The 25,811-nt window shown below is 35.8% G+C and overlaps 3 protein-coding genes across 3 annotated transcripts; 1 reads left to right on the top strand and 2 right to left on the bottom strand.

The window, feature by feature from the left end:
- The first annotated feature begins 333 nt into the window (after positions 1 to 333).
- LOC140744611 (myrosinase 1-like) lies at positions 334 to 21,286 on the top strand. Its single transcript, XM_073076249.1, has 7 exons — positions 334 to 400; positions 1,564 to 2,234; positions 2,625 to 2,933; positions 4,252 to 4,493; positions 4,931 to 5,063; positions 16,603 to 16,753; positions 21,255 to 21,286. The coding sequence occupies exons 1-7, from the start codon at positions 346 to 348 to the stop codon at positions 21,284 to 21,286; spliced, it is 1,593 nt and encodes a 530-aa protein (XP_072932350.1). The 5' UTR covers positions 334 to 345.
- Positions 13,159 to 15,944, bottom strand: LOC140745039 (protein SHQ1 homolog). Its single transcript, XM_073076793.1, has 2 exons — positions 14,497 to 15,944; positions 13,159 to 14,142 (listed from the first exon to the last, which is right to left on the bottom strand). Exons 1-2 carry the CDS (start codon positions 15,901 to 15,903, stop codon positions 14,017 to 14,019), a joined length of 1,533 nt encoding a protein of 510 aa, XP_072932894.1. The 5' UTR covers positions 15,904 to 15,944; the 3' UTR covers positions 13,159 to 14,016.
- On the bottom strand, positions 20,959 to 24,957 carry LOC140746717 (protein SHQ1 homolog). The gene is made up of 2 exons (XM_073078815.1): positions 23,510 to 24,957; positions 20,959 to 23,091 (listed from the first exon to the last, which is right to left on the bottom strand). The coding sequence occupies exons 1-2, from the start codon at positions 24,914 to 24,916 to the stop codon at positions 22,966 to 22,968; spliced, it is 1,533 nt and encodes a 510-aa protein (XP_072934916.1). The 5' UTR covers positions 24,917 to 24,957; the 3' UTR covers positions 20,959 to 22,965.
- Positions 24,958 to 25,811: the final 854 nt, after the last annotated feature.

The following is a 25,811-nucleotide window of genomic DNA, read 5'->3' on the forward strand; positions in this document are numbered from 1 at the left end:
ACAATAGAACCATTTCATATAGTGACGTTATTTTTTAAATCTTGATGTCAGCATTTAGACTGTCTGTTGGGGTTGGCATCTTATAAGTAACAGATTTATGTTGTAACAGTTTCATACGTAATACTTTAAGTATGCTTTAAATAAAAATTAAATTTAGAAATCAGGGTTGCGTCAATTATTTTTTGCTAATACCTAAGTATAATAAACTAGTCGGACTCAAAAAAAAAAAAAAAAGAGAAAAAAAAAAAAAAAAAAGTATAATAAAACATATTTTCTTTCAGCTACCTGTTACAAAGCAGTGCTCAAAAATACAACAAGGAATGGCCTTCCTTCCCGGATAACTTCATGTTCGGTGTAGCTACTTCTGCCTTTCAAACTGAAGGAGCTTGGGATGTTGATGGTAACGTATTGAAACACCACATGGTAAAGCACGCAGTCCTCATGAAAAATGGCTACTGCCGCCCATTCACATTTGTAACCAACGCCAGATTAGATTCGATTCCTACCTGAGATCCGCCACAGATATGCCGCTACCTCTTACTAAGCTTGAATACCTCGGAGCTCCCTCCGAGGTATTCAGTCTCCCTTCAAACCGGAATACAGCAGCGCTTAACACTGCTATTATTAGGCAGATATAGGTGTGCCGATGCCGCTGGAATCGAACCACGGTGGGTTATACCTCCAAAACAAAACTACCACACTGTCTTTCAATTTAAATTGTATTCTTAAGTCATTTATTCGAGAATTTCTCGATTATTATTATATATTGAACAGTAACTTTCATAATCTACTGATTTTCGAATGACGCCGATTCAGAGCGAATTAAGTTCCAATAAAAAGGCTATCAATTATTGTCATAAATATTACTACTTAAAGTAATCAGTTTAAATAAGATCAGATACGAATTTTCTGCAGACGTCTTTAAATACATTTTGATACAAAGTTATTATGATGATAAGTAGGTACCCAATCTACATAAATTCATCAAGTTTATATTATTAATCCAATACAGTAAAGATATAAAAAACTTTATTAACATTTTTAGTGATTTATAGATAACAGAGATAGCTTTTTTTCTTTGGGAAAACCCTTTTATCTCATATTTTTAGGTAGAAGAAGCATACAAGGACCATATGGGTCCTGGTGATAAGTGGCTACGGCTTGCCATGGACGTCTATAATCAACCCCAGTTTGGTAGAATTCCTACCTGAGGTTGGCTACAGATGCGTTGCTAGCCCTCATGACTAAGTTGGAAAGCTTCTAAGTATATCTCATTTTGGTAAACGGGTGTGGTCATCCATCGAAGCGGAACACACATTACTGTAGTTAGGCAGACATAGGTGTGATAGTGCCTCCAGAGTCGATGCATAAAAGTTTCTTCTACCTTCAACACCTATTTAGGTACCTTCGTCACCCATTTCTATTTAGGGCCCTTAAGTAAAATATCGTCCGATTGTCGTAATCAAAGTCAAAATCAAATAGGAACTAATTGTACTAAGTTTATATGAAACTTTTTTAACATCAACTTGCTGCCTATCTGGTAATATGACGATTCTGTTTTAGGTAAAGGACCTTCCATGTGGGATTACGTAATTCGTACCAATCCAGATGCCATTAACGATAAAACTAATGCTGATATCGCTTGCAACTCGTATTACCTTTATAAGCGAGATATAGAAATGCTGAAAGAATTGGGAGTCAAGTCCTACAGGTTCTCCATATCATGGCCTAGGATTCTGCCTTATGGCCGACCGAATTACGTTAACCCCGCCGGAATTGCTCATTACAACGCAATTATTGATGAACTACTAGCAAATGATATAGTCCCATTCGTGACAATGTATCATTGGGATTTACCCCACAACTTAAATGAACTTGGAGGCTGGTTAAACGAAGATATAGTGGATTGGTTCGGAGATTACGCTAGAGTACTTTTCGAGAATTTTGGCGACAGAGTAAAGTACTGGTTGACGATCAATGAGCCCTTCATTCATTGCAAACTTGGGTATGGAGTTGCTGTACATGCTCCACTAGTTAAATCTCCGGGCGTAGGATTCTACGAATGCGGTCGTAACATCCTTCTTGCGAATGCTAAAGCTTACCATATTTATGATGATGAGTTCAGAACTGCTCAAGGTGGTCAAGTTGGTCTTGTGTTTAGTATGAATTGGGTCGAACCGGCATCGGATTCGCTTGACGATTATGATGCTGTATTGAGTGTTATGGCTCTTTTTGTAAGTTTTTATACTATTAACTTATTACAATAAGACAGAAGGTAATAAAATACGATTAAATTCATGTTATCGAAGTAATAAAGTCTTGAAATATTTTTGTAAAAGAGAAATAAACTTTTGTGATTCGACTTCAGAGGTAATACTGCCACACATACCTCTATCTTGCAACGGTAGTGTTAAGTGTTACAATAGGACTGTGTTCTGGTTTGAGAGGTGTGATAACTATAACCCACTTACGTGAGACGCTCCAACTTAGTCCTCAAAATAATAACAGCTAAAAGTAGATTAGCTGCTAACATTAAAAAAGTAGTTAACTGCTAGTAAGTAGAAGGCGTAGAGTCTAAGCACCTGCGCACATTATTTTCTTAAAATGATATATTTCATTTTCAGTTCAGACAGTACGTCGATCCAATATTTTCTGAACACGGAAACTATCCTCAGCTACTCATAGACAGGGTTGCTGCAGCTAGCGCAGAGCAGAACTACGAGTCATCAAGACTTCGACCTTTTACTGACGAGCAAATCAATTATATTAAAGGCACTTCAGATTTTTTCTCACTAAACACTTATGGTACTGATGTCGTGTATAGAAATGAATCTCTGGAAGGAAGGTTCGAAGTACCTTCAATGAATCATGATGCTTATTATGATTCGTATGAAATGCAGTTTGTGCCTCTAAATGGAAGTCACGATTTGAAAGTAAGTACTCCTTTATTTTTATATTAGTAATTAATTATCACTTACTTAAACAGTGTAGAAAAACATCGTTATGAACGCCTGAAAATTCTTTAAAAGTTCTCAAAAGTCAAGCAAGCAAGATGGGTTCATACCCACCGATCTTTCATATGCCGCGTCTGCGTTTGCAATATGAGGGTGGGTAGGAATTATCCGGGTCTCGAGGGTGCCCTCTTTGCCCTGGCAAGTTCACCCAAGGTGTGCGAAACCTAAAAATTTGCAATTAGCAACTATGGTTTAAAAAGACCTCTGAACGGGACCCGTGTCCAGTTGTTGGATAGTAACAGGCTGACGACGACTACATACATTTATTATGTAATCATAAACATGACAGGAGATAAATGTCTAATCTGTATTTATCAGGGCTGATAATTTTACATCTTCTTAGAATAAAATTGGACGTAAGTGTAAAGCCATAGTCAAACACTTGAACTTGGTATCGGTTAAGGTCTTGAACGAAGCTCTTTTCTCTGTCATCATTTTAATCGATTACAGAGGGTAATGTTTTTCGAGTGGATGTATGTATGTATTATTTTTTGGCGTGCCTAACAGTCTAAACAGATTGATGGTCGGATCGTATCCAATCGTCCTCTGACCTCTTGAGTAGCTCATTATTAACACAAAAGTCCCGACTGTGAAATAATTACTCAATTGTCATGTAAATTGTAAGTAACGTGAACCAATTCATTATAATTTAAAAAAGGAGTTTGATGGATTCTTCTAAATTGTGGCAATGACAATGTCATATTATGTACTTTCCTTTCCATATAAGGAATTACTTGTTATTTTTGGTCTGTTAACACGTTCCCAGCGGCACGGATTTTTCTGTACTTTCCATTACTGCGTTACGAGTTGTTTTAAACCTCGTCCTATACCCGACATTGTGGCGGCACAAGGCGTATTAAATCCCACCGACCGAAGGAGACTTAAATCCTTTTTTTGGCGCCAAATAAGACAAAATCGACAGCTTTTGTCTTGATTATTATTAAAAATGAGTTGATTAAATTAATAGTATAAAACTATTTCTAAATCCAATTCACAACTTTTATTATTCCCGCGCAAAATACAAAATACAACTCAAACGTCAAGAGCGTTCTTTTTCTTTTTTATGCTAACTCATACAATCATGGGTATATGAAAATGACACATCATGAAAATAACACGAAATAATTAATTAAAATAATACTATGATTAAATAATTTGAATATATTTCTAACAATTATAACAATAATCCATTATTTTAGTATTTATGTTAATGTTTAGAAAATAATGTATTTTTCAGGATTACGCTCCAGGCTTCTACAAACTTCTGATGTACATAAAAGACAATTACAATAACCCACCGATATACATAACGGAGAATGGTTCTTCCATGAAGACCCTTGGTCTGAACGATGATGATAGAGTTGCGTATATAAGAAATTACTTAAGTGCCTTATTTGCTGCTAATTTAGATGGAGCTAATGTTAAAGGATACCATGTATGGAACCTGATGGATGATTTCGAATGGAATCGTGGATATACGTAAATATTATTCATTATTTTTATTTAGTTGTTTCCTTATAAATAATACAAGTTTTTATAACGAAGGATGGCATAGCATGAGGTTTACCGGATGGTAAGTGACATGGATATCTGTAATCATTCTCAAAAAAGATTAGTCCTTCATGAAGTTGGCCACGGAATACGGATGCGTTGGTATTCCTAATTACTAATTCTAACGCCACGAAGAAGTATATCTGCCCCTCAAGGGTAGCAATGAATCATGAAGGGTTGATTACCATGGAGGATATATGGATATCCATATATATCTCTATGGATATAAATGACTGCATAATTATTTATCTATTTCAATTTTATAAAAAAAAAACATAACAGAAGTACCTTCGCAGCGGAACTATGAAGAGTTCATTCTTTAAAATGCACTATAAATGAATTTAAAATCCACTAAATTGTTTCAGGCTCAAGATGGGTCTCTACGAAGTGGACATGACGGATCCCAATAGGAAACGAGTTCCTAGGAAATCAGCCCTAGTCTACAAGGAGATCATACGAAGTAGAGTCATTGATTATGAATACAATCCTGATCCGAACTCCAGCTCTCTGCTCAAGCCTATGGTTATATTAATTGTCACTAGTTTCATAGTGAATTGGAGTGTTAATAAATAAAAATAAATGTTGAAACAAATGTTTCTTGCAATTTCAGTTATATTAAAAAATACACTTTTCAATTGTATGTATGTTCTGTGTACATGTATGGATGAAATAAATGGAAAAGTATAATTGTACGGATGATTTAAAAGGGGTCGAATAATTATTTCTGTTTACCTTCGTCGACCTATTTTAAACAGTAAGGGTCTATTCTCATAGTGAGAGAGGAATAGGACAAAGGCTGTTTGTCCACCGCACCGTCACCGAGCCGATACCGAGAACGAGATTATTTCGGGACCGATTTTAAAATGTCGTGACGGGGATAGTTTGTCCACCGCGACCGATATCGGCGGTTTATTTTGTTCGATCGATATCGGCGTGTGACGACAGTGTATGGACAAGTTCCAACGTGTTTTATATTGCCGGCACATCGGCCCGACAACAACTTGGTGCCGATCTAGCGGTCACGCCGATCTACTCGAAATATCGGCGGCCAGGATGACGGTGCTCGGGTGTCGGACGTGCGATGGACACGCAGCTATAGTAAATGTATGTATTGTACGCTACTTCGGCGCCGTAATTAATTATCGGTATCGGCTCGGTGACGGTGGCGGTGGACAAACAGCAAAAGTCTACTTTCCATACCGTTTAGAATATTTTGTAACGAATGATCGGGCTTCGTATGCTTCCTGATGAAGTTTCCTTTCCCGATCAAGCGAGGGATCATAAATAATTTCTAATACACATAAATCAGTGGTTTGAAACCGGAGATTCCAAAGACGGACCCCTCAATTGAAAAAGTGAAGTTCAAATTACGTATTAGGCTATCATTATTTATCATTGATTTGACTCATAAAATATTTTTTTAAGAATTTCAAAAATAAATAATATTCATAACATTATTTTTGAAAACAAAACAAAACAAATCAGGAATATCAATTATACATGATATTGAATCGATTATTATCCACTTATTAACAATCGAATTAATCCTTTAGAGATAAAATTAACGCTAAATGCTTTATAAGTTATTTATTAATTGATACCTATTAATTATTAATCTGTGTTTTGTATCTTTGACATTGTTAGTTAAAATTTGATTTATTATTCATCAAATCTAATATTATTGTTATCTTTATTTGAATTAATCGCTTTTGTGTCTATATTCCACTGTTTGTTGTATTATTATTATTTGTATTTTGCCTTTTAAATTATCTGTAGATTTGTTTTTGTTTTTTGTATCTTTGACCCTAAAAACTCAACACAACACATTACGCAAACACTAAACTACACTACACTACTGCACTAGTATTATTACAATTATTATTATTAATTATTACTAAATCCACTGAAAATCATATTTTCGTGCGCTCGTCCTTTAATTGATTCCGCGATATGATATAGACCGAAAGCCTACTATACTTTAGTGCATGTATGTATCCAAATTACATACCATTAAGGCCAAAATTTATACATTTATTTAATTCTACACACCTTAAATGCTTGATTTCTATTTATATAAAAATCGAAATAGTTTATTTTGGGAAGGATAATTCATTATGTCATTATTTTTATTAAACCTATTGACATATCAACAGGAGGTTTGGGCTTGCAATCATCACACGCCTTCAGGTGCTTACGACCACATGTACCGTCATCCGTAGTAGGATCCCTGCCTCGTTGATCAAACTCTCGTCGTACAATACAGCGGAAGCCACATTCGAACCTCGCATTGTTGGTATAAAATTAGTAGAAGATCCGAAGCTAAATCGAACTGGACCGAGCTGATAATAGAATGAAACTCATTTTATAACGAAATTAGTACATTGGGTAATACATTAAAAATGGGTTTGCTAAAAAAATCCTGGACAGGATAATTTTAATTATTTTTTGAATTGATAGCGCGTATTGATAGCGCGTGATACCTGTATTGATAGCGCGTGCCTTCATACATTCATCCCGCAAAATGTTATACTCACAGGATCTTCCAAACTATAAGTCCAATTTACATGCTATAAAGAGCAAATTTTATCTACATTAAACGATTATTTTTTTGAAATATTTTATTTTGATAAGGATTAATATTTAGTGTGTAATGAATCCATTTTAATATGAACTTATTTTTTGTCACATTTTAAATCATAAAAACAGTTATTGTGGTATACAATAAAGATAGACATATGCCATCGCGGACTTATTTGTAGACCTTTTTAAGATGTACAATACTATAGAACATTATTTTGATTTATCTCGTAGCGTTCAGCCAGCGTTTCCAATGTAAGCCCAAAAAAATTTTTTTTTACGAAATTTGTAAAATTATCAGTGTTTTTACTATGTTTTACATATATTATACATACAAACCTTCCTGTTGAATTACTCTGTCTATTAAAAAAACCAGCATCAAAATCCGTTACGTAGTTTTAAAGATCTAAGCGAATATGGGGACAGACAGCGGGAAGCGACTTTGTTTTATAATAATAATATGTAGCGATAGTGATGTGACACCAGTATTTTATCATTCGAATCCAAGTCAAATAATCTGGTTAAGCTAAACCTTATTTTCCCATATGACGTGTTTTTCAAATGACTTAAAAATTGTTGCTGAGAGGTAAAATACATATCAACACTTTGTAGTAGATAAAAACTGTTTTCCAATAATGTACCTTATCAAAAATATGTTTTATATAATCCATTGACGTTGAAAAAATATCTCCTTATACTTCGGTGAATCTTGGTTTTTAAATGCGTTTAATTACGGTCGAATGTCGGCCACTGGGACGGACAACTAATAAACTACTGATACCATATCACCAACTTTTTGGCAATGCTTATCACGAATATAAGATATCGCAGTTATTTACTACTAGCTGTGCCCGCGGTTTCATCTGCGTATAAAAACTGTAACATAACATACCAATATACACCTGAAATTTAAGAACTTTGTTTTTTTTTATTTAGTGTTCTTTATTGACAAAAGTAATATACATAATAAGAACTTACATACTAAACAAATATATTTTATAATGTAAGTTATATAAGATCCTGTAAATATTTCGAATCGGTTCAATGTTGACTGAAATTTTATTCCTACTTTATCGAAATAAGATTTTTTTTATAAAAGACTAATGTCAACTGACATTATCCTGAAAAGAGCTAAGCAGTGTTTCATTCGGAGCAGTTCCTGATTTATAAGGCACAATTGAGACTCTACATAGAGTACTGGTACGAGTACCTCTGGGTTGAGATACGTTAAATAGTTTTCATCATTTATGTAAACACCCAATAGTTACCTTTTTTTTATAATATAGGAGTAGAAGACGAGCATGCAGTCCACCTGATGGTAAGTGGCTACTGCCGCCCATGGACATCTGTAATCAACCTCAGATAGGATTAGATATTCCTACCTGAGGTCGGCCACAGATGCGCCGCTACCCCTGAGGACTAAGCTGGAACGACTCGGAAAAGTCTGTCTCCCTTACCACACCCTTCAAACCGGAACACAGCAGCTCCTAACACTGCTGTTATTAGGTAGAAATAGGTGTGGCGGTGGTGCCACCGGAGTCGAACCACAAAGGGTTCTACCACCTTCAAACCTAGATTTTAGGTCACATATTTCTTCATATTACTCTGTCTCTATTTAGAAAACTTATTATATAGGTATGTAAATAAGGACCAAATCCCTAATTCTCATTGTTTAAGCTGGAAGTACCCCTCCGTCATTGGCCTAATTATCCTTATCGTGTTGTAATATTTTCAATGTTAATTTCATAAAGTTCCGTGGAAATTAAGTTATAATAAATTAGAAAAAATAAAGGTTGGTAATGAGGGTTTTAATTATATTATGCAGCACTTTTTCTATAATACAAGTAGCCTAATTTTTCCTTATAATATCAACTATTTGGCTGGTAAAAGTCCTGTCAAAATTGGTTTCAAAAATTAACCAAAACAGACAGACAGATATTTTTTAATCAGTAATTATTTTTTTTACAAGAAAAAGACTTCATACTTTTTCATATGCAATTTTAAAAATTTGTTATTTTGACTTTACAAAAAGAAACAGAGAAATAGAAAATTATTTATTTGTAGAATAAATAATTTTCTGATAGATGTAGATGTTGTCTAAATTACCGGAAATAATCGTTTTATAGAGATAACAATTAATGTGATTATGTCTATTAATTTGGTCGTTTTTTCATCCTATAAATTAATTTAAAGAATACATAAATAAATTTATATTTAAAACAGTTTTTAAAAAATATATTTTATGAGCTTTAGAACAATAATAATACTTTTAGAGCATTTATAATAAATAAATATTGATAAGTATAATAGTCTGTTATAAAAATTGTTTTAAAGCACATTGGATATTAATTATATTACTTAGTACGATTACCAAGTCAATCAATTTATTTAAAACATAAAAGTTTTTAAATATTTATATGGTGCCATATTGTTAGGTTACCGAATTACACAATAACTGAAGACAGAAGGTCCCTTAAGGAGGGACTGAATAAATTAACCGACTTGATACTTGGATCTCAAACCTTTTTTCCGATAGAAGAACTAAGTTGCGAAACTTGGTCTTTTACAAGTTTGTCCCTGTAGTTCCGGGACCAGAATAGGGCTACAGTATCCCCTGCCTGTCGTAAGAGACAACTAAAAGGGGCTTCCGGGGTTGTGGACTGCCATCGGGTGGGTTTTAGTGTGGTAAGAATCCCACATAACTCTGTGTCGCCCCACGGCACCATAACCTTTTGGAAGTTTCCTCCTCGATAACAAAAAAATGGTCTTTTACAAGTTATGTTTTTGATGGCATGTCATTTAACTGTTTTATGTGGATGAAACCGCGGGCATAGCTAGTAACAAATAACTGCGATATCTTAGATATCCATTTGTGATAAGCGTTGCCAAAAATACTGATATGGTATCAGTAGTTTATTAGTTGTCCGCCCCAGTGGTCGACATTCGACCGTAATTAAACGCATTTAAAAACTAAGATTCACCGAAGTATAAGACGATTTATTTCAATGTCAATGGATTATATAAACATATTTATGATAAGGTATATAACGCGAAAACAGTTTATTATCGTCTATAACGAATTGATATGAATTTTACCTCTCTGCGTCAATTTTCGAGTCATTTGAAAAAGACGAAATATAGGGGAAAATAATGCAAATGCTAGCCTGGCTAAGCTAATTAGCCAGGCTAGCATTTGACTTGGTTGTCAAATGGAAAAATAACAGTCAAATGTAGAATAAAGTGACTAGCAAGAAATATTTATGTAGTACCTACCTATCCAAAATGCCTGAGGTATTTGATGTAATTATTTAGTTCTTAGTAGTATTTAAAAACGTACCCCATTTTTATCGGTCACATCAACTGATCATAATAAAACAATATTTAAATAGAAGTTTAAATAGACAGTTAAGAAGAACAGTGAAGAACTTTGAAGATGGTACAACCCTATGTGATTCAATTCTATAGACTCTACCGCGATACCTGTCTCTGCTACTTCTATGCTATAAAAATATGTTTAAAGGTAGCGCAAGAAAACTAAATAATTGTACTAAACGTTACATTCTGGTGGTTTGACAATCTATGCTACTTGGATACCAGATGGGTGGCAAACGACGTTGCCTAACTTTGTAGATTATAATCGATCTACACAAACCGCGAGACTAGCGAGCTTTACTGTCTATAGCTTATCACTTGGCTCGTCGGCAACCCATGAATGTCTCACTGCTGACCACGAATCACTTCTGGAATTGCGAAGAATTTTAGCAATAGTCCACCGCGCTGGTCAATTGCTCATAGACTTTACACACTTTTTGAAGGTGGTATAACTCTCTGTGATTCTACACCGTCGTCACTGCCGCTACTCCTGTGTCGGCCTAATAACAAGTGTTATAACACAGAGGTCTCTATCACCTTCACCTATGATCTATATGGAGTTAGGTACATGCCCATGGGCGACAGTGAACATTTACCAGCAAGGAAACTGCAATCCCTTTGCTAATTCTTATGAAAACAAAACCTCAATTCTTAACTACAATATACACCATTACTGAACATCAGATAGATTATAATGACTCTACAAACATTGCTGTTACCAAAAAAGGACGCTTTCTACACTTACAAGTCCACACTAGGATCCCCTGTGTTATGGGTACCCACAATATACATAAAGACCCAGACCCATAATAAAGTCCTATCAAATTTCATCTCTCATATACATATATGAGAGGTGAAATTAGATAGGAATTTTCGAAGGTGGTAGAACTCTTTGTGGTTCGACTCCGGCGGCACCACCGCCACACCTATTTCTATCTATCTAGTAACAACAGTGTTAGGCGTGGCTGTGTTCCGTTTTGAAGGGTGCGGTAAGGGAGACATACTTTTTCGAGGCGTTCCAGCTTAGTCCTCAGAGGTAGCGTCGCATCTGTGGCCGACCTCAGGTAGTAATATCTAATCCTATCTGGGGTTGATTACAGATGTCTATGGGCGGCAGTAGCCACTTACCATCAGGTGGGCTGCATGCTCGTCTGCTACTCTTATATTATATATAAAAAAATATGCATGTTACTATATATATATTTATGTATAGGTGGTAGAACCCTTTGTGGTTCGACTCCGAAGGCACCACCGCCACACCTATTTCTACCTAATAACAGCAGTTTTAGGCGCTGCTGTGTTCCTGTGTGCCTGTGGTTTGAAGGGTGTGGAAAGGAAGATCAACTTATCAGGGGCGTTCCTACTTAGTCCTCAAAGGTAGCAACGCATCTGTGGCCAGCCTCATTCAAGTATCAATTCTTATCTGGGCTTGATTACAGATGTCCATGGGTAATAACCACTTACTATCAGTTGCACTGCAAGTTCTTTTGCGTCAAGAGGTATTATAACTAATAAAAGCGTGTTAAAAAGTGTTATTTTATAGGTTTTACGAAAAACAAAAAACACATTTTTTTTTCACTTTATTTTCACTACATTTGAAGTAATAACAATCAAATTGCTAAATAGACAATTAGACATTGATACACGGAAACATCTTCACATTAATATTGTTGACAAAAGGCCCTTTAAAAGCATTTGAGGTCAACATACAAGACAATTAACAATAACAGTATATTTGTCGACAACTAGACACATATCTAACTCTAAAAAAGTTACAATGTAGACACTTAGATTTTTTAAAACGTACATATAATACTGGTAAATATTGTGAGTATGGACTATTGTAAACTACTAATTTCCTATTTATGGAGTCGATTCGGCGGAGTATATCTTCAAGTAGTAAGAGTTCAAAAGTAAGTGCATTCATATCTGCAAACATCTTAAGTGTCAGACACGACCATATATTACCATACATTCATATCCATATAATGTGTATGGATGTGTTTACCACGCTTCTATTAGCTTGACTTGTATGTATGTAAGGAATCTTTGAACTTTGTCCGATTAATTTAAAATTTTGAACACTTATGAAGAACCTATGACAATACCAATGACGACTTTAATGATTTTATCAACCGATAAATAATTTTATTCCATTCACCTCAATAGGATCGTCAGGAATCGTGATTAACCATTTTCCTTATGCGTTTAGCGTGGTTTTTAGTTTTTAAACAATGATTATTATATATTTAGTACACGAACAGCGCCTGTCAAATATTTAAAAATAGGACACTTTGAGAGTCTGTGGTTATAAATGGGACTTTCATACAGCTTTATGATGGTCTACATCATTCGTATATGGCCATACATTTACTTCATATTAGGTCGCAGCAATCGATGCATACTTGTCACATGTTAACCATGTACAGTATTGATTTAAAATACGTAAAAAAATAATATGGGACTTGTAATTTTAATCGCTCTTAACAGAAACATTTGATCAAATGTTAACTAGAAATGAATCGCTTCACCATCCATTAGTAGGCGAAAACCTATTACTAACATCAGATATATAAAGTATAAGTACCAACATTTACTATAAGTAAAAACTTTATGCGTTGAGTAACTTATGAAGCAAAATCTAGGTATTCTTGAGTTATATTGAATAATATCAACTACTATTTTGATTACATGTATTCGGATAATTAAGTAGAATATAAGTAGCTCACTACTTAGATCATTATTTTTACGTATTTGAAAATTATACGATGTTAAAATCTGTTAATATCAAAGAATATAGAGAGCAACTGGTACGACACATAATTAAATCAATTATGAACTTTATTGTAAAATACTCATAAACACAATATTTATTACATTAAATAAATAATTCACATAAAAAGTAACATTAAATCTTCGAATTTTTAAAACGATATTATTGAATTGAGTTGAGAACTTTGTGTCAGAAGTCTTCATTTAAAATTAAATATTATATACAAATCCATTATGGTGTTTGTACATATTTTACCACCTCCATCCATCTATACAAGTTACTAAGTTTCCGAGATCGTCATTTTCATCCTTTTAGGCGCCAAATTGATCATTATTAATACATACGTAGATTTAGAAATTCGACTTCTTGCTGAGAGATCCATTTTAATAAAAAAATAAATAAAAAATATTGTAGATAGTAAAAAATACATAAAAAACTTATTATACATCCTTTAGGAATACGGGTCAAAGAGTCCAGTGTTATCATTACCCAGGGTAGTAACAGTTGTTAAATATTTCCCATTGACCAAAGACCATGAAGTTACCATTATTAGTAAGTAGTAAACACTAGTGAATAAATCATTATTAGATAAATGTAGATGTAATAAAATTAAATGTAGATTATTAGTAAACGATAGATGGATGAGACAGAAATTGCACTGGACTCTTTACCTTCTAATTCTAAGTAGAAGAATATAATCTGTAAGACCATCTTATTCTCCTGTCCAACCTAGACTTTTCCAACTATAATCACTTCAGTAATTTCCATCTTCACGCCAAGGCATGTTCCATTTTTCATTGACCATTGGGAGAATCCGGTCATCACAGGTTCGTCAGGTGAATGGGGGCCCCTGGTCTAAAAAGTTACAAAATTATAAATGTCTCATAGGCCTCATACTTCGCCGGCAAAAATGGCGATGAGTCCGGCAACATTTTTCTAAGTAATAGCAGTGAGCCCATGAGACTCATAATAAAAAGGAATAATTATGCCATTGAGAAACTATCAAGTACAAGTTAATGATAATGTACTTCATCTATGTTATAAACTTTTAAATAAGCAGGAATGAGCATTTCAATTTAGTAGACTAAGAAATAGTTTTCACCAAAACCCACCAACCCAAAATGGGTTCAATAAAGCATATATATAATAACAAGCATCTTTTAACAACTCGGATATTTTAGTGATTCAATTTACATTCATGTTACTTACATGCTTTTGCCGGGGGTTTGAAGAAGGTGATTCATCAGATGTATCGTTATGGGCAGCTTCGGACGACGCTGCCGTAGCCAAGTTATTTTCCACATCCTCCTCCTCCTCATCATGGGCTTGTCGTAGTCGAGAAGAAACTCTAGGAATCAATTTATTATCATTCAACGACAACGTCAGTTCAGTCATTCGGCCCTGTGTTTTGGTACGCTGGTACATTTTTGCTATATATTCCGTTAAATAAAGATTCATGTCAAGATCCCACTTTTGCACTTCGGTCTCGAAAACACTTTTCGCCAATTTTTGGAAGTGTTCCTCTTTGCATTTTTGCAGATATATCAAATAATCTCCGACATACAACTGGTTGAGAATATACCGACCATCAGCACCCGAATTTATTATTTCATATGCTTGAATCAAGAATTTTATTACAGGTTTTTTTCCTTTGCCCAGTAAAGTGGCAACATCTTCCTTAACTTTGTTGCAAAGCTCAAAGTTAGTGTGTACACCAAACGATTGGACTCGTCTGTAACAGGCTTTTAGTACTTCTCTCATGTTCTTGAAAGTGCAGAAACAGGTGAAAGTTGACGACAGCTTATTAATTGGAAAGCTGGAATCCTTTTCGTCTTCATTTATTGTAGTCGTCCGTCTGGCGTAGCAGCACGCGTAAAGTATGTCGACAAGAGTCAAAAATACTTCTTGGCGCTCCTGCTTATTTAAGATGTAGTGGCTTTTTGGTAACTCCCACAGGATTGACTTTTCGTCCTCGGTAAAGTCACAATTAGCGTCGAAGTCCGGTTCATTCCACGGTGCAACCGCATTTAATATTGGTTGAAGTAAATCCGCATCCACGGAGTCGAATACGTGCTTTAGGATTGAGAACTTGCGATTTTCGTACTTTGTACGTATTTTATGTCTTTTACAAGAGGAGAAGCGTTCCGGCTCTAGGAGCTCAAAAACAAGAGGGAATTCGTCCCCAATATAACGAAAATCTTTTTTAATCTTACCCGCGAATCCAAACGCATATGTTTTTGGCGGGGTTTCTTCAAAAGACATTAAGATCTCGTCTAACTCTTTGTCGCGATGGGTATTCGCCCCATCACAATGCGGCTGAATCGAATTCTTTATCTTTTTTAAATTTGGAAAATATTCACCCGGTATCTCTTTGCCAAACTTTAGATTGAATTCGCCCGTTTCGCAGGTAAACGAGCCATTCATTCCATCAATCTTGTATATTCGTCCAGGCAGACGCAATCTGAGGTGATATGGATATATCATGAATAAAAAAACGTAACGGTCCGCATGAACCTCTGATCTCGAAATGTTGCAATATGGAGCCTGCACGTTTATATACACGTGGTTATTGTCCTGAGATATCGTAAATTCCGGTGTCACCATGTTTCGAATCATTTTGCAGCACTGAACGTCGAAAACACTTATCCCCAAGAGTGTTTCCGAACAACTGACCAGGAGATGAGATTGTATATTTATAGGTATTGAATATTGATTTATAGTTGCAGCTCTGCGCATGTGCAGTACAGCGGTAAAATGTCAAACGTCAATGCTATAGTGATGCCGATGGATAGTCAACTATCGATAAACTGTTCATAGCCGCCTGATACAAACACTATCGATTTTTTATCGAGATGGTATCGATAAAATGGTAATCACCTCAAAAGTCGGCGATGCCAAGTGTGAATTGTTAGACTTCACACACCTTTGAGAACTTATTGTAAGGTCTCTCAGGCACCTATGCAGGTTTCGTCGTAATGTTATCTTTCATCGTTAAAACAAATTTTTCATCGTTAATTTTTAACACGATATGGTAAGGTATTAAATGAAGGAATTTTCTGGCTCGGTGAAAAACTTCAATGTATATCTATGTAGAATTACTACTGCTCCTATATTAAAATACCACTTATGGCCGACAGCATATGTATGTGTTGCTACTCCTGCAGCTTAAGGTAGAAAGCTTCGAATAAGTATCTCCACCTTACCACACCAAGAATGACGCCTTTTAAATTTATTCCGCATCAACAATCATCCATCATAATTTAACAATTTTATATTTCGTGAACAAACATGTAGAACTGTTCTTATTTCAGAATGAGGTTCGCCCTTTACGAGATCGACATGGAGGACCCAGCGAGGCCACGTACTCCAAGAAAGCCCGCCTATGTTTACCAGGACATCGTCAAGAACAGGGTCATTGACTTCGACTACAATCCAGACCTATATGTACACACATTAACAGTAGCTGGTAACGCAGTTACCATGAGCGCGTCCATTTTGTTTACTTTCACGTTTGCAAATTTAATTTTCATTTGTAAATGTTTATGATTTTTTATGAAGTCATGATCTTCACACGGCAATAAACATGAAGTGTCTATGTGTGCCTAAATTTGAACTTTCTTACCTATCCCTTGATGCATGTTTCTAAATATTCGTAACAGCAATAAATCATATGAATACGGGTTCATTTCAATCTCTTTAGTTTCCTAGGCCATACAACTTCTGTCCCTGTGGTTCCGGGACTAGAATAGGGCTACGGTATCTCCTGCCTGTCGTAAGAGGCAACTAAAAGGGGGCTTCCGGGGTTGCGGGCGGCAAGAGTGGGAGCTCGGACCGCCCGCCCAGCGGCCCCGGGAAGGACGACGGTATGTGTGGTCGCATACCGTCGTATACACCAGATGGTGTGGCGAGCGTCAAGCTCACCTGGGCGGAGCCCGACGGGGCAACGCGCTAAGAGGACTCGGGTTGCGTTCCTTTGGAGATCCCGGAGCCCTCAACGCAGCGCAGAGGACGGCCACCGGGGGGGTTTTAGTGCGGTAAAAATCCCACATAACTCGGCGTCGCTCCCACGTTGTCGGGTACCTTTTGAAGGTTTCCCCCTCGACAAAAAAAAAAAAAAAGGCCATACAACTTCACTAGAAGAAGGGAAGGTTGTGGACCCAGTTATTGAAAGTGTTCTGGCCATTTGCCTTTTGTTAAACTGAGGTTGCGGCTGACCTAATGGCATCCTGTGAAGTTGATTGTTGTTTTTTTCTGAGCAAAGTCAGCCTATATTTTCCAAATCATCATCAACAATAGTCATTGACTTCGACTACAACCCAGACCCATACGTACACACATTAACAGTATCTGGTAACAGTGGTAACGCGGTTACTACGAGCGCGGTTTTCTGATGTGGTCATGACAAGGTTTGATAATCTTTACACAGAAATAAAGTTGAAGTGTCTATGTGTGCGTAATTTTCAAATTTTCTACCTATTTATAATATATGAGTAGCAGACCAGTAATCATCTGATGATAAGTGGCTACTACCGCCCATGGGCGTCTACAATCAACCCGAGATAAGGTTAAATTTCACCTGATTTCGACAACAGATGTGCCCGTACTTCTGAGGACTAGTTTGGATCTCCTCAGAAAGTATGCCTCTCTTACCACATCCTTCATATCAAAACACAGCAGCAGTAACTATCTCTTATTTAGAGTATAATATCTGAAGTATTAGGGTTCTGTCACCGTTTGCGGTTACCGAAACCGCCTTCGAAAGAAAAGATTGCAGACGTAGCTTCTGCCAAAGTGGCCTGCTAAATGTGCCTGGCCACCCACCTCTTGTCGAGTAGGGATTGCAGCTGATGGCAACAGGCACCTCCTATGAGGTTGTTTACCGGCGGTAACGTTAGCCTTTTTATACCCGATGACGATTCAAATCGTGGGATAAAGGCATGATCAGTTTTATTAACTAAATATTGATAGTTGTTAGAAATATGATGATGCTGACATATTTTTAAGCAATAAGCACGTGGTGTATAAAGTATACAGTTATAAAGTAAGCTTAAAAGGTACTATAAAATTTTATGCCAAAAGTCTAGAATACTCTTTTTTAATGAATATCGTTTAAAAATAAATAAAAAACACAGTTTTAATGGCAAGTCGATTAATAAAAATGATTTATAATTTTTTAACCAAACTTGGTTCCACTCCGGTAAAAATATTCTTACTTTACAATTGAATATTAATACTTTAAGAATAAATTAAAATCCAGAATAGCAAATACGAGAAATAAATCATTCTAGCTTTGACACCGAAATTTAATCAGTTGACAAATAAGTCAAATAACTGTATTACAAAGCTAAACCTTATTTTCCCTATATTACATGTTTTTCAAATGTCTTAATTTTTTTTGCTGAGAGGGAAAATACATATCAACGCTTCGTAGTAGATAAAATCTGTTTTCTAATGATGTACCTTATCAAAAATATGTTTCATATAACCCATTGACGTTGGAAAAATATCTTCTTATACTTCGGCGGATCTTTGTTTTTAAATGCGTTTAATTACGGTCCAATGTCGACCACTGGGACGGACAAATAATAAACTACTGATACCATATCAGCTAACTTTTTGGCAACGCTTATCACGAATGGATATCTAAAATATCGCAGTCATTTACTTCTAGCTATGTCCGCGGTTTCGCGTATACAAACTATAACATGACATACCACTATAAAACTGTAATCGTATTTCTACTTTATTGTAAATAAGATTTAAAAATATTAAAAAAACACTGTGAAATAGTGTGGGGTGCTTTTCGAAAACTGATAAGTGGAGCACCCCACGTATTTTTCACAATTATACTATTTACTATTCCTTAATTGATTCCTAGATTGAAAATTATTTTCTACTTTTTAGTTGATTTTATCATAAAAACGTGTTTTTAGTTTTTTGAACTATATTTATTTTAAACTATTATTTATTTTTCGTTTTTTAGTTTGTGATTAACTCATAAATTGGGGAATTAAATAATTTAATAAGAATAATGGGAAACTGTTATCAAATTATTGCACTGTCATTGGCCCTTGATACGTGTACAAAGTGTAAAATTTATTAAGCTTCTAAAAACTGAAAAAAAAATAAGCTCAAAGATTCCGTTAAATACGTACAACCCAAGCTAATAAAAGCGTGTTAAAAAGAGCTAGGCAGTGTTTCATTCTTTTGAACTCCTCTAAAGGTGGTAGAACACTTTGTGGTTCAACTCCGGCGGCACCACCGCCACACCTTTTCTACCTAATAACATTAACTTATTTCTACCTAATAACAGCAGTGTTAGGCGCTGCTGTGTTCCGGTTTAAAGGGGGTGGTAAGGGAGACAGACTTTTCCGAGGCGTTCCAGCTTAGTCCTCAGAGGTAGCGGCGCATCTGTGGCCAACCTCCGGTAGGAATATCTAATCCTATCTGGGGTTGATTACAGATGTCCATGGGCGGCAGTAGCCACTTACCATCTGGTGGACTGCATGCTCGTCTGCTACTCTTATATTATAAAAAAAACTAATTTATAAGTCACAATTGAGTCTCTACTAGAGTACTGCCATTTCTGGGTTGAGGTGTTAATGGTCAGATACGTTAAATAGTGTTCATCATTTATGTAAACACCCAATACCTAAAGTGACAAACGAGCATTCAGTTATGGTGAGTGGTCACTGCCGCCCATGGCTATCAATAAAACCTAAGAAATTTAGTCGTACATGAGGTCGGTATAGTCCGCTCCAAACCGCTAGTCCGCTCTGAAGTTAATGCGAGCAGATGTAGACACTAGACATACAATTTTCGAGATCAGTTGCTGAATGGAGCGCCCAAATGCTACCAGTAGGGTAGGTTAGCAAATAAAATGTTTATCAATCATACTAAAAGTAGCATGTTTATGACCACACATGTTATGACCACACATACCGCCGTCCTTCTCGGGATCGCTTACTGGACGGTTCGAGCTCCCACGCTTGCCGCCCGCAACCAAGAAAGCCCCCTTTTAGTCGCTTTTTTACGACAGGCAGGGGCCGTTACCGTAGCCCTATTCTAGTCCCAGAACTACAGGGACAAGCAGTGATGCTTAGTGGTCAAGAAACTTGGCCTCTTGATCGAGGGGTCTGAGGTTCAAATCCCAGGCACCCCTGGTTTTAAAAGTTATATGCGTATTACAAATTATCTATCACTTGCTTAAACGGTGGAGGAAAACATCGAGAGGAAACCTGCATACCTCAGAAATCTTAAAAAAAAGTTTTGAAAGGTATGTGAAGTCTACCAATTCCCACATTGCCAGCGCGGTGAACTGTGGCCTAATCCTCCTCATTCTGAGAGGAGACCCGTACCCAGCAGTAGAACAGTAAGGGATTGATGATGAACTGCAGTGTTACTTACGCGCTGCTATTCCCCTTTGAAGAGTGTGGTAACGAAGATTGTACTTATCAGAGGTACTCAAACTAGTCCTCAGAGGAGCAAAGCATCGGTGGTCAGCCTCATTCAAGTATCAATTCTTATCTGGGGTTGATTACAGACGTCCATGGGTAGTAACCACTTACTATCAGTTGCACTGCAAGTTCTTTTGCTTCAAAAGGGATTATAAAATGTGTTATTTTATAGGTTTTACGAGAAATAAAAAACAGTATATTTTTTATTTTTTCACTTTATTTTCACTACATTTGAAGTAGTAACAATCAAATTGCTACTTAAATAGACAATTAGACATCGATACACGGAAACATCTTCACAATAATATTGTTGATAAAAGTCCCTTTAAAGGCATTTGAGGCCAATATACAAGACAGTTTACAATAACAGTATTTTTGTCGACACTAGACACATATCTAACTCTAAAGTAAGTTACAATGTAGACACTTAGATTTTTTTAAAACGTGAATATAATACTGGTAAATATTGTGAGTATGGACTATTGTAAACTATTAATTTCCTACTTTTAGAAGTCGATTCGGCGGAGCATATCTTCAAGTAGTAAAAGTTCAAAAGTAATCATATCTGCAAACATCTTAAGTGTCAGACACGACCATATATTACCATGCATTGATATCCGTACAGTGTGTATGTACGTATTTACCATGCTTTTATTAGCTTGACCTGTATGTATGTAAGGAATCTTTGAACTTTGTCCGATTAATTTAAAATTTTGAACACTTATGAAGAACCTATGACAATACCAATGACGACTTTAATGATTTTATCAACCGATAAATAATTTTATTCCATTCACCTCAATAGGATCGTCAGGAATCGTGATTAACCATTTTCCTTATGCGTTTAGCGTGGTTTTTAGTTTTTAAACAATGATTATTATATATTTAGTACACGAACAGCGCCTGTCAAATATTTAAAAATAGGACACTTTGAGAGTCTGTGGTTATAAATGGGACTTTCATACAGCTTTATGATTCTTGCTTTCATCATTCGTATATGGCCATACATTTACTTCATATTAGGCCGCAGCAATCGGTGAATATTTGTCACATGTTAACCATGTTCAGTATTGATTTAAAATACGTAAAAAAATAGTATGGGAGTTGTGATTTTAACCGCTCTTAACAGAACCATTTGATCAAATGTTAACTAGAAATGAATCGCTTCACCATCCCATAGTAGGCGAAAACCTATTACTAACATGAAATAGGATGATTACCGTAAATTATGTGCGTTACAATAACATGTTAAGTAGGTGTTAACATTCAGAAACACAGATATATAAAGTATAAGTAACTACCAACATTTACTATAAGTAAAAACTTTATGCGTTGAGTAACTTATGAAGCAAAATCTAGGTATTCTTGAGTTATATTGAATAATATCAACTACTATTTTGATTACATGTATTCGGATAATTAAGTAGAATATAAGTAGCTCACTACTTAGATAATTATTTTTACATATTTGAAAATTATACGATGTTAAAATCTGTTAATATCAAAGAATATAGAGAGCAACTGGTACGACACATAATTAAATCAATTATGAACTATATTGTAAAATACTCATAAACACAATATTTATTACATTAAATAAATAATTCACATAAAAAAGTAACATTAAATCTTCGAATTTTTAAAACGATATTATTGAATTGAGTTGAGAACTTTGTGTCAGAAGTCTTCATTTAAAATTAAATATTATATACAAATCCATTATGGTGTTTGTACATATTTTACCACCTCCATCCATCTATACAAGTTACTAAGTTTCCGAGATCGTCATTTTCATCCTTTTAGGCGCCAAATTGATCATTATTAATACATACGTAGATTTAAAAATTCGACTTCTTGCTGAGAGATCCATTTTAATAAAAAATAAATAAAAAATATTGTAGATAGTAGAGAATACATAAAAAACTTATTATACGTCCTTTAGGAATACGAGTCAAAGAGTCCAGTGTTATCATTACCCAGGGTAGTAACAGTTGTTAAATATTTCCCATTGACCAAAGACCATAAAGTTACCATTATCAGTAAGTAGTAAACACTAGTCAATAAATAACTATTAGATAAATGTAGATGTAATAAATGTAGATTATTAGTAAACGAAAGATGCAGTGCATTAGGATGAGACAGAAATTGCACTGGACTCTTTACCTTCTAATTCTAAGTAGAAGAATATAATTTGTAAGACCATCTTATTCTCCTGTCCAACCTAGACTTTTCCAATTATAATCACTTCAGTAATATCCATCTGCAGGGGAAGGCATGTTCCACGTGTCAATGACCATTGGCGGTATCTGGCTATCACAGGTTCGTCAGGTGAATGGGGGCCCCTGGTCTAAAAAGTTACAAAATTATAAATGTCTCATAGGCCTCATACTTCGCCGGCAAATATGGCGATGTGTCCGGCAACATTCTTTTTTAAGTAATAGCAGTGTTTAGGGGACTTCCAGGACCGGGGGCCCGAGGCGGACCAACCCCCCCTTCGTCCGCTAGAGCCCATGAGACTCATAATAAAAAGGAATAATTATGCCATTGAGAAACTATCAAGTACAAGTTAATGATAAAATACTTCATCTATGTTATAAGCTTTAAAATCAGCAGGAATGAGCATTTCAATTTAGTAGACTAAGAAATAGATTTCACCAAAACCATCCAACCCAAAATGGGTTCAATAAAGCATATATATATAATAACAAGCATATTTTTAACAACTCGGACATTTTAGTGATTCAATTTACTTTCATGTTACTTACATGCCTTTGCCGGGGGTTTAAAGAAGGTGATTCATCAGATGTATCGTTATGGGCAGCTTCGGACGACGCTGCCGTAGCCCAGTTATTTTCCACATCCTCCTCCTCCTCATCATGGTCTTGTCGTAGTTGAGAAGAAACTCTAGGAATCAATTTCTTATCATTCAACAATAACGTCAGTTCAGTCACTCGGCCCTGTGTTTTGGTACTCTGGTGCATTTCTGCTATATATTCCATTAACTGAAGTTTCATGTCAAGATCCCACTTTTGCACTTCGGTCTCGAAAACACTTTTCGCCAATTTTTGGAAGTGTTCCTCTTTGCATTTTTGCAGATATATCAAATAATCTCCGACATACAACTGGTTGAGAATATACCGACCATCAGCACCCGAATTTATTATTTCATATGCTTGAATCAAGAATTTTATTACAGGTTTTTTTCCTTTGCCCAGTAAAGTGGCAACATCTTCCTTAACTTTGTTGCAAAGCTCAAAGTTAGTGTGTACACCAAACGATTGGACTCGTCTGTAACAGGCTTTTAGTACTTCTCTCATGTTCTTGAAAGTGCAGAAACAGGTGAAAGTTGACGACAGCTTATTAATTGGAAAGCTGGAATCCTTTTCGTCTTTATTTATTGTAGTCGTCCGTCTGGCGTAGCAGCACGCGTAAAGTATGTCGACAAGAGTCAAAAATACTTCTTGGCGCTCCTGCTTATTTAAGATGTAGTGGCTTTTTGGTAACTCCCACAGGATTGACTTTTCGTCCTCGGTAAAGTCACAATTAGCGTCGAAGTCCGGTTCATTCCACGGTGCAACCGCATTTAATATTGGTTGAAGTAAATCCGCATCCACGTAGTCGAATACGTGCTTTAGGATTGAGAACTTGCGATTTTCGTACTTTGTACGTATTTTATGTCTTTTACAAGAGGAGAAGCGTTCCGGCTCTAGGAGCTCAAAAACAAGAGGGAATTCGTCCCCAATATAACGAAAATCTTTTTTAATCTTACCCGCGAATCCAAACGCATATGTTTTTGGCGGGGTTTCTTCAAAAGACATTAAGATCTCGTCTAACTCTTTGTCGCGATGGGTATTCGCCCCATCACAATGCGGCTGAATCGAACTCTTTATCTTTTTTAAATTTGGAAAATATTCACCCGGTATCTCTTTGCCAAACTTTAGATTGAATTCGCCCGTTTCGCAGGTAAACGAGCCATTCATTCCATTAATCTTGTATATTCGTCCAGGCAGACGCAATCTGAGGTGATATGGATATATCATGAATAAAAAAACGTAACGGTCCGCATGAACCTCTGATCTCGAAATGTTGCAATATGGAGCCTGCACGTTTATATACACGTGGTTATTGTCCTGAGATATCGTAAATTCCGGTGTCACCATGTTTCGAATCATTTTGCAGCACTGAACGTCGAAAACACTTATCCCCAAGAGTGTTTCTGAACAACTGACCAGGAGATGAGATTGTATATTTATAGGTATTAAATATTGATTTATAGTTGCAGCTCTGCGCATGTGCAGTACAGCGGTAAAATGTCAAACGTCAATGCTATAGTGTTGCCGATGGATAGTCAACTATCGATAAACTGTTCATAGCCGCCTGATACAAACACTATCGATTTTTTATCGAGATAGTATCGATAAAATGGTAATCACCTTAAAAGTCGGCGATGCTATTTAAGTCGTTCATCGTGTAAAATCGTATTTTGTGGTAAGTATAATCACTATCAGGTTTATTTCTAATAGCTACAACATACAAGATTGACAAGCAAACTAAATGAAGTCAGAGGCCTTTGAGTTGTTGTGACTCGACTTACATTAAGTCAATACTGATTCATTTAATATGTCTATTATCGGAACACACCGATAGTATCGATAGTAGTATAATATCGATAGAACTTCGATCGATAGTGTGACATCACTACAACTCTTGAAGGAAGAACAGGCCTTGATTAAAAGCAAGCATACAAGCAAGCAAGCAAGCAAGCAAACAGCAAGTTGTGCAATATCGGAGCTTATCTTTCAACGAACTTTCAATGTGCTAAAAAGAGACAGCTAAATATAATTTGTACTGTCCTTAACTATTAAACGACTTGTGTGAAGTGTGAACCTCGTTATTGTATGTTGAGTGAATTTGGTCACAATGTTTATAGTAATTTGTAAATTCAATTATTTTTTTTATAATTTCTATTTAATTAGGAACAAATTGAGTATGTCGTATCGTTGTAATATGTATACTCGTAGGTGGAACAAAAGTAACGAAAATCAAAGTCACACATCTCACAGATTT

The sequence above is a fragment of the Epargyreus clarus genome, unplaced genomic scaffold (assembly GCF_041222505.1).
Source record: "Epargyreus clarus isolate Ecla_fem2 unplaced genomic scaffold, WU_Ecla_fem_2.2 ptg000002l, whole genome shotgun sequence".
NCBI classification, from domain to species: Eukaryota; Metazoa; Arthropoda; class Insecta; order Lepidoptera; family Hesperiidae; genus Epargyreus; species Epargyreus clarus.

Coding starts and splice junctions, on each gene's coding strand:
- LOC140744611 (XM_073076249.1), top strand. CDS start 346: ATGTTCGGTGTAGCTACTTCTGCCTTTCAAACTGAAGGAGCTTGGGAT. Junction 2,235..2,624: donor TGAGTGTTATGGCTCTTTTT/GTAAGTTTTTAT, acceptor TTTCATTTTCAG/TTCAGACAGTACGTCGATCC. Junction 16,754..21,254: donor ACACACATTAACAGTAGCTG/GTAACGCAGTTA, acceptor TCCTACTTTTAG/AAGTCGATTCGGCGGAGCAT.
- LOC140746717 (XM_073078815.1), bottom strand. CDS start 24,916: ATGATTCGAAACATGGTGACACCGGAATTTACGATATCTCAGGACAAT. Junction 23,092..23,509: donor TAAACCCCCGGCAAAGGCAT/GTAAGTAACATG, acceptor GTAACTTTTTAG/ACCAGGGGCCCCCATTCACC.
- LOC140745039 (XM_073076793.1), bottom strand. CDS start 15,903: ATGATTCGAAACATGGTGACACCGGAATTTACGATATCTCAGGACAAT. Junction 14,143..14,496: donor CAAACCCCCGGCAAAAGCAT/GTAAGTAACATG, acceptor GTAACTTTTTAG/ACCAGGGGCCCCCATTCACC.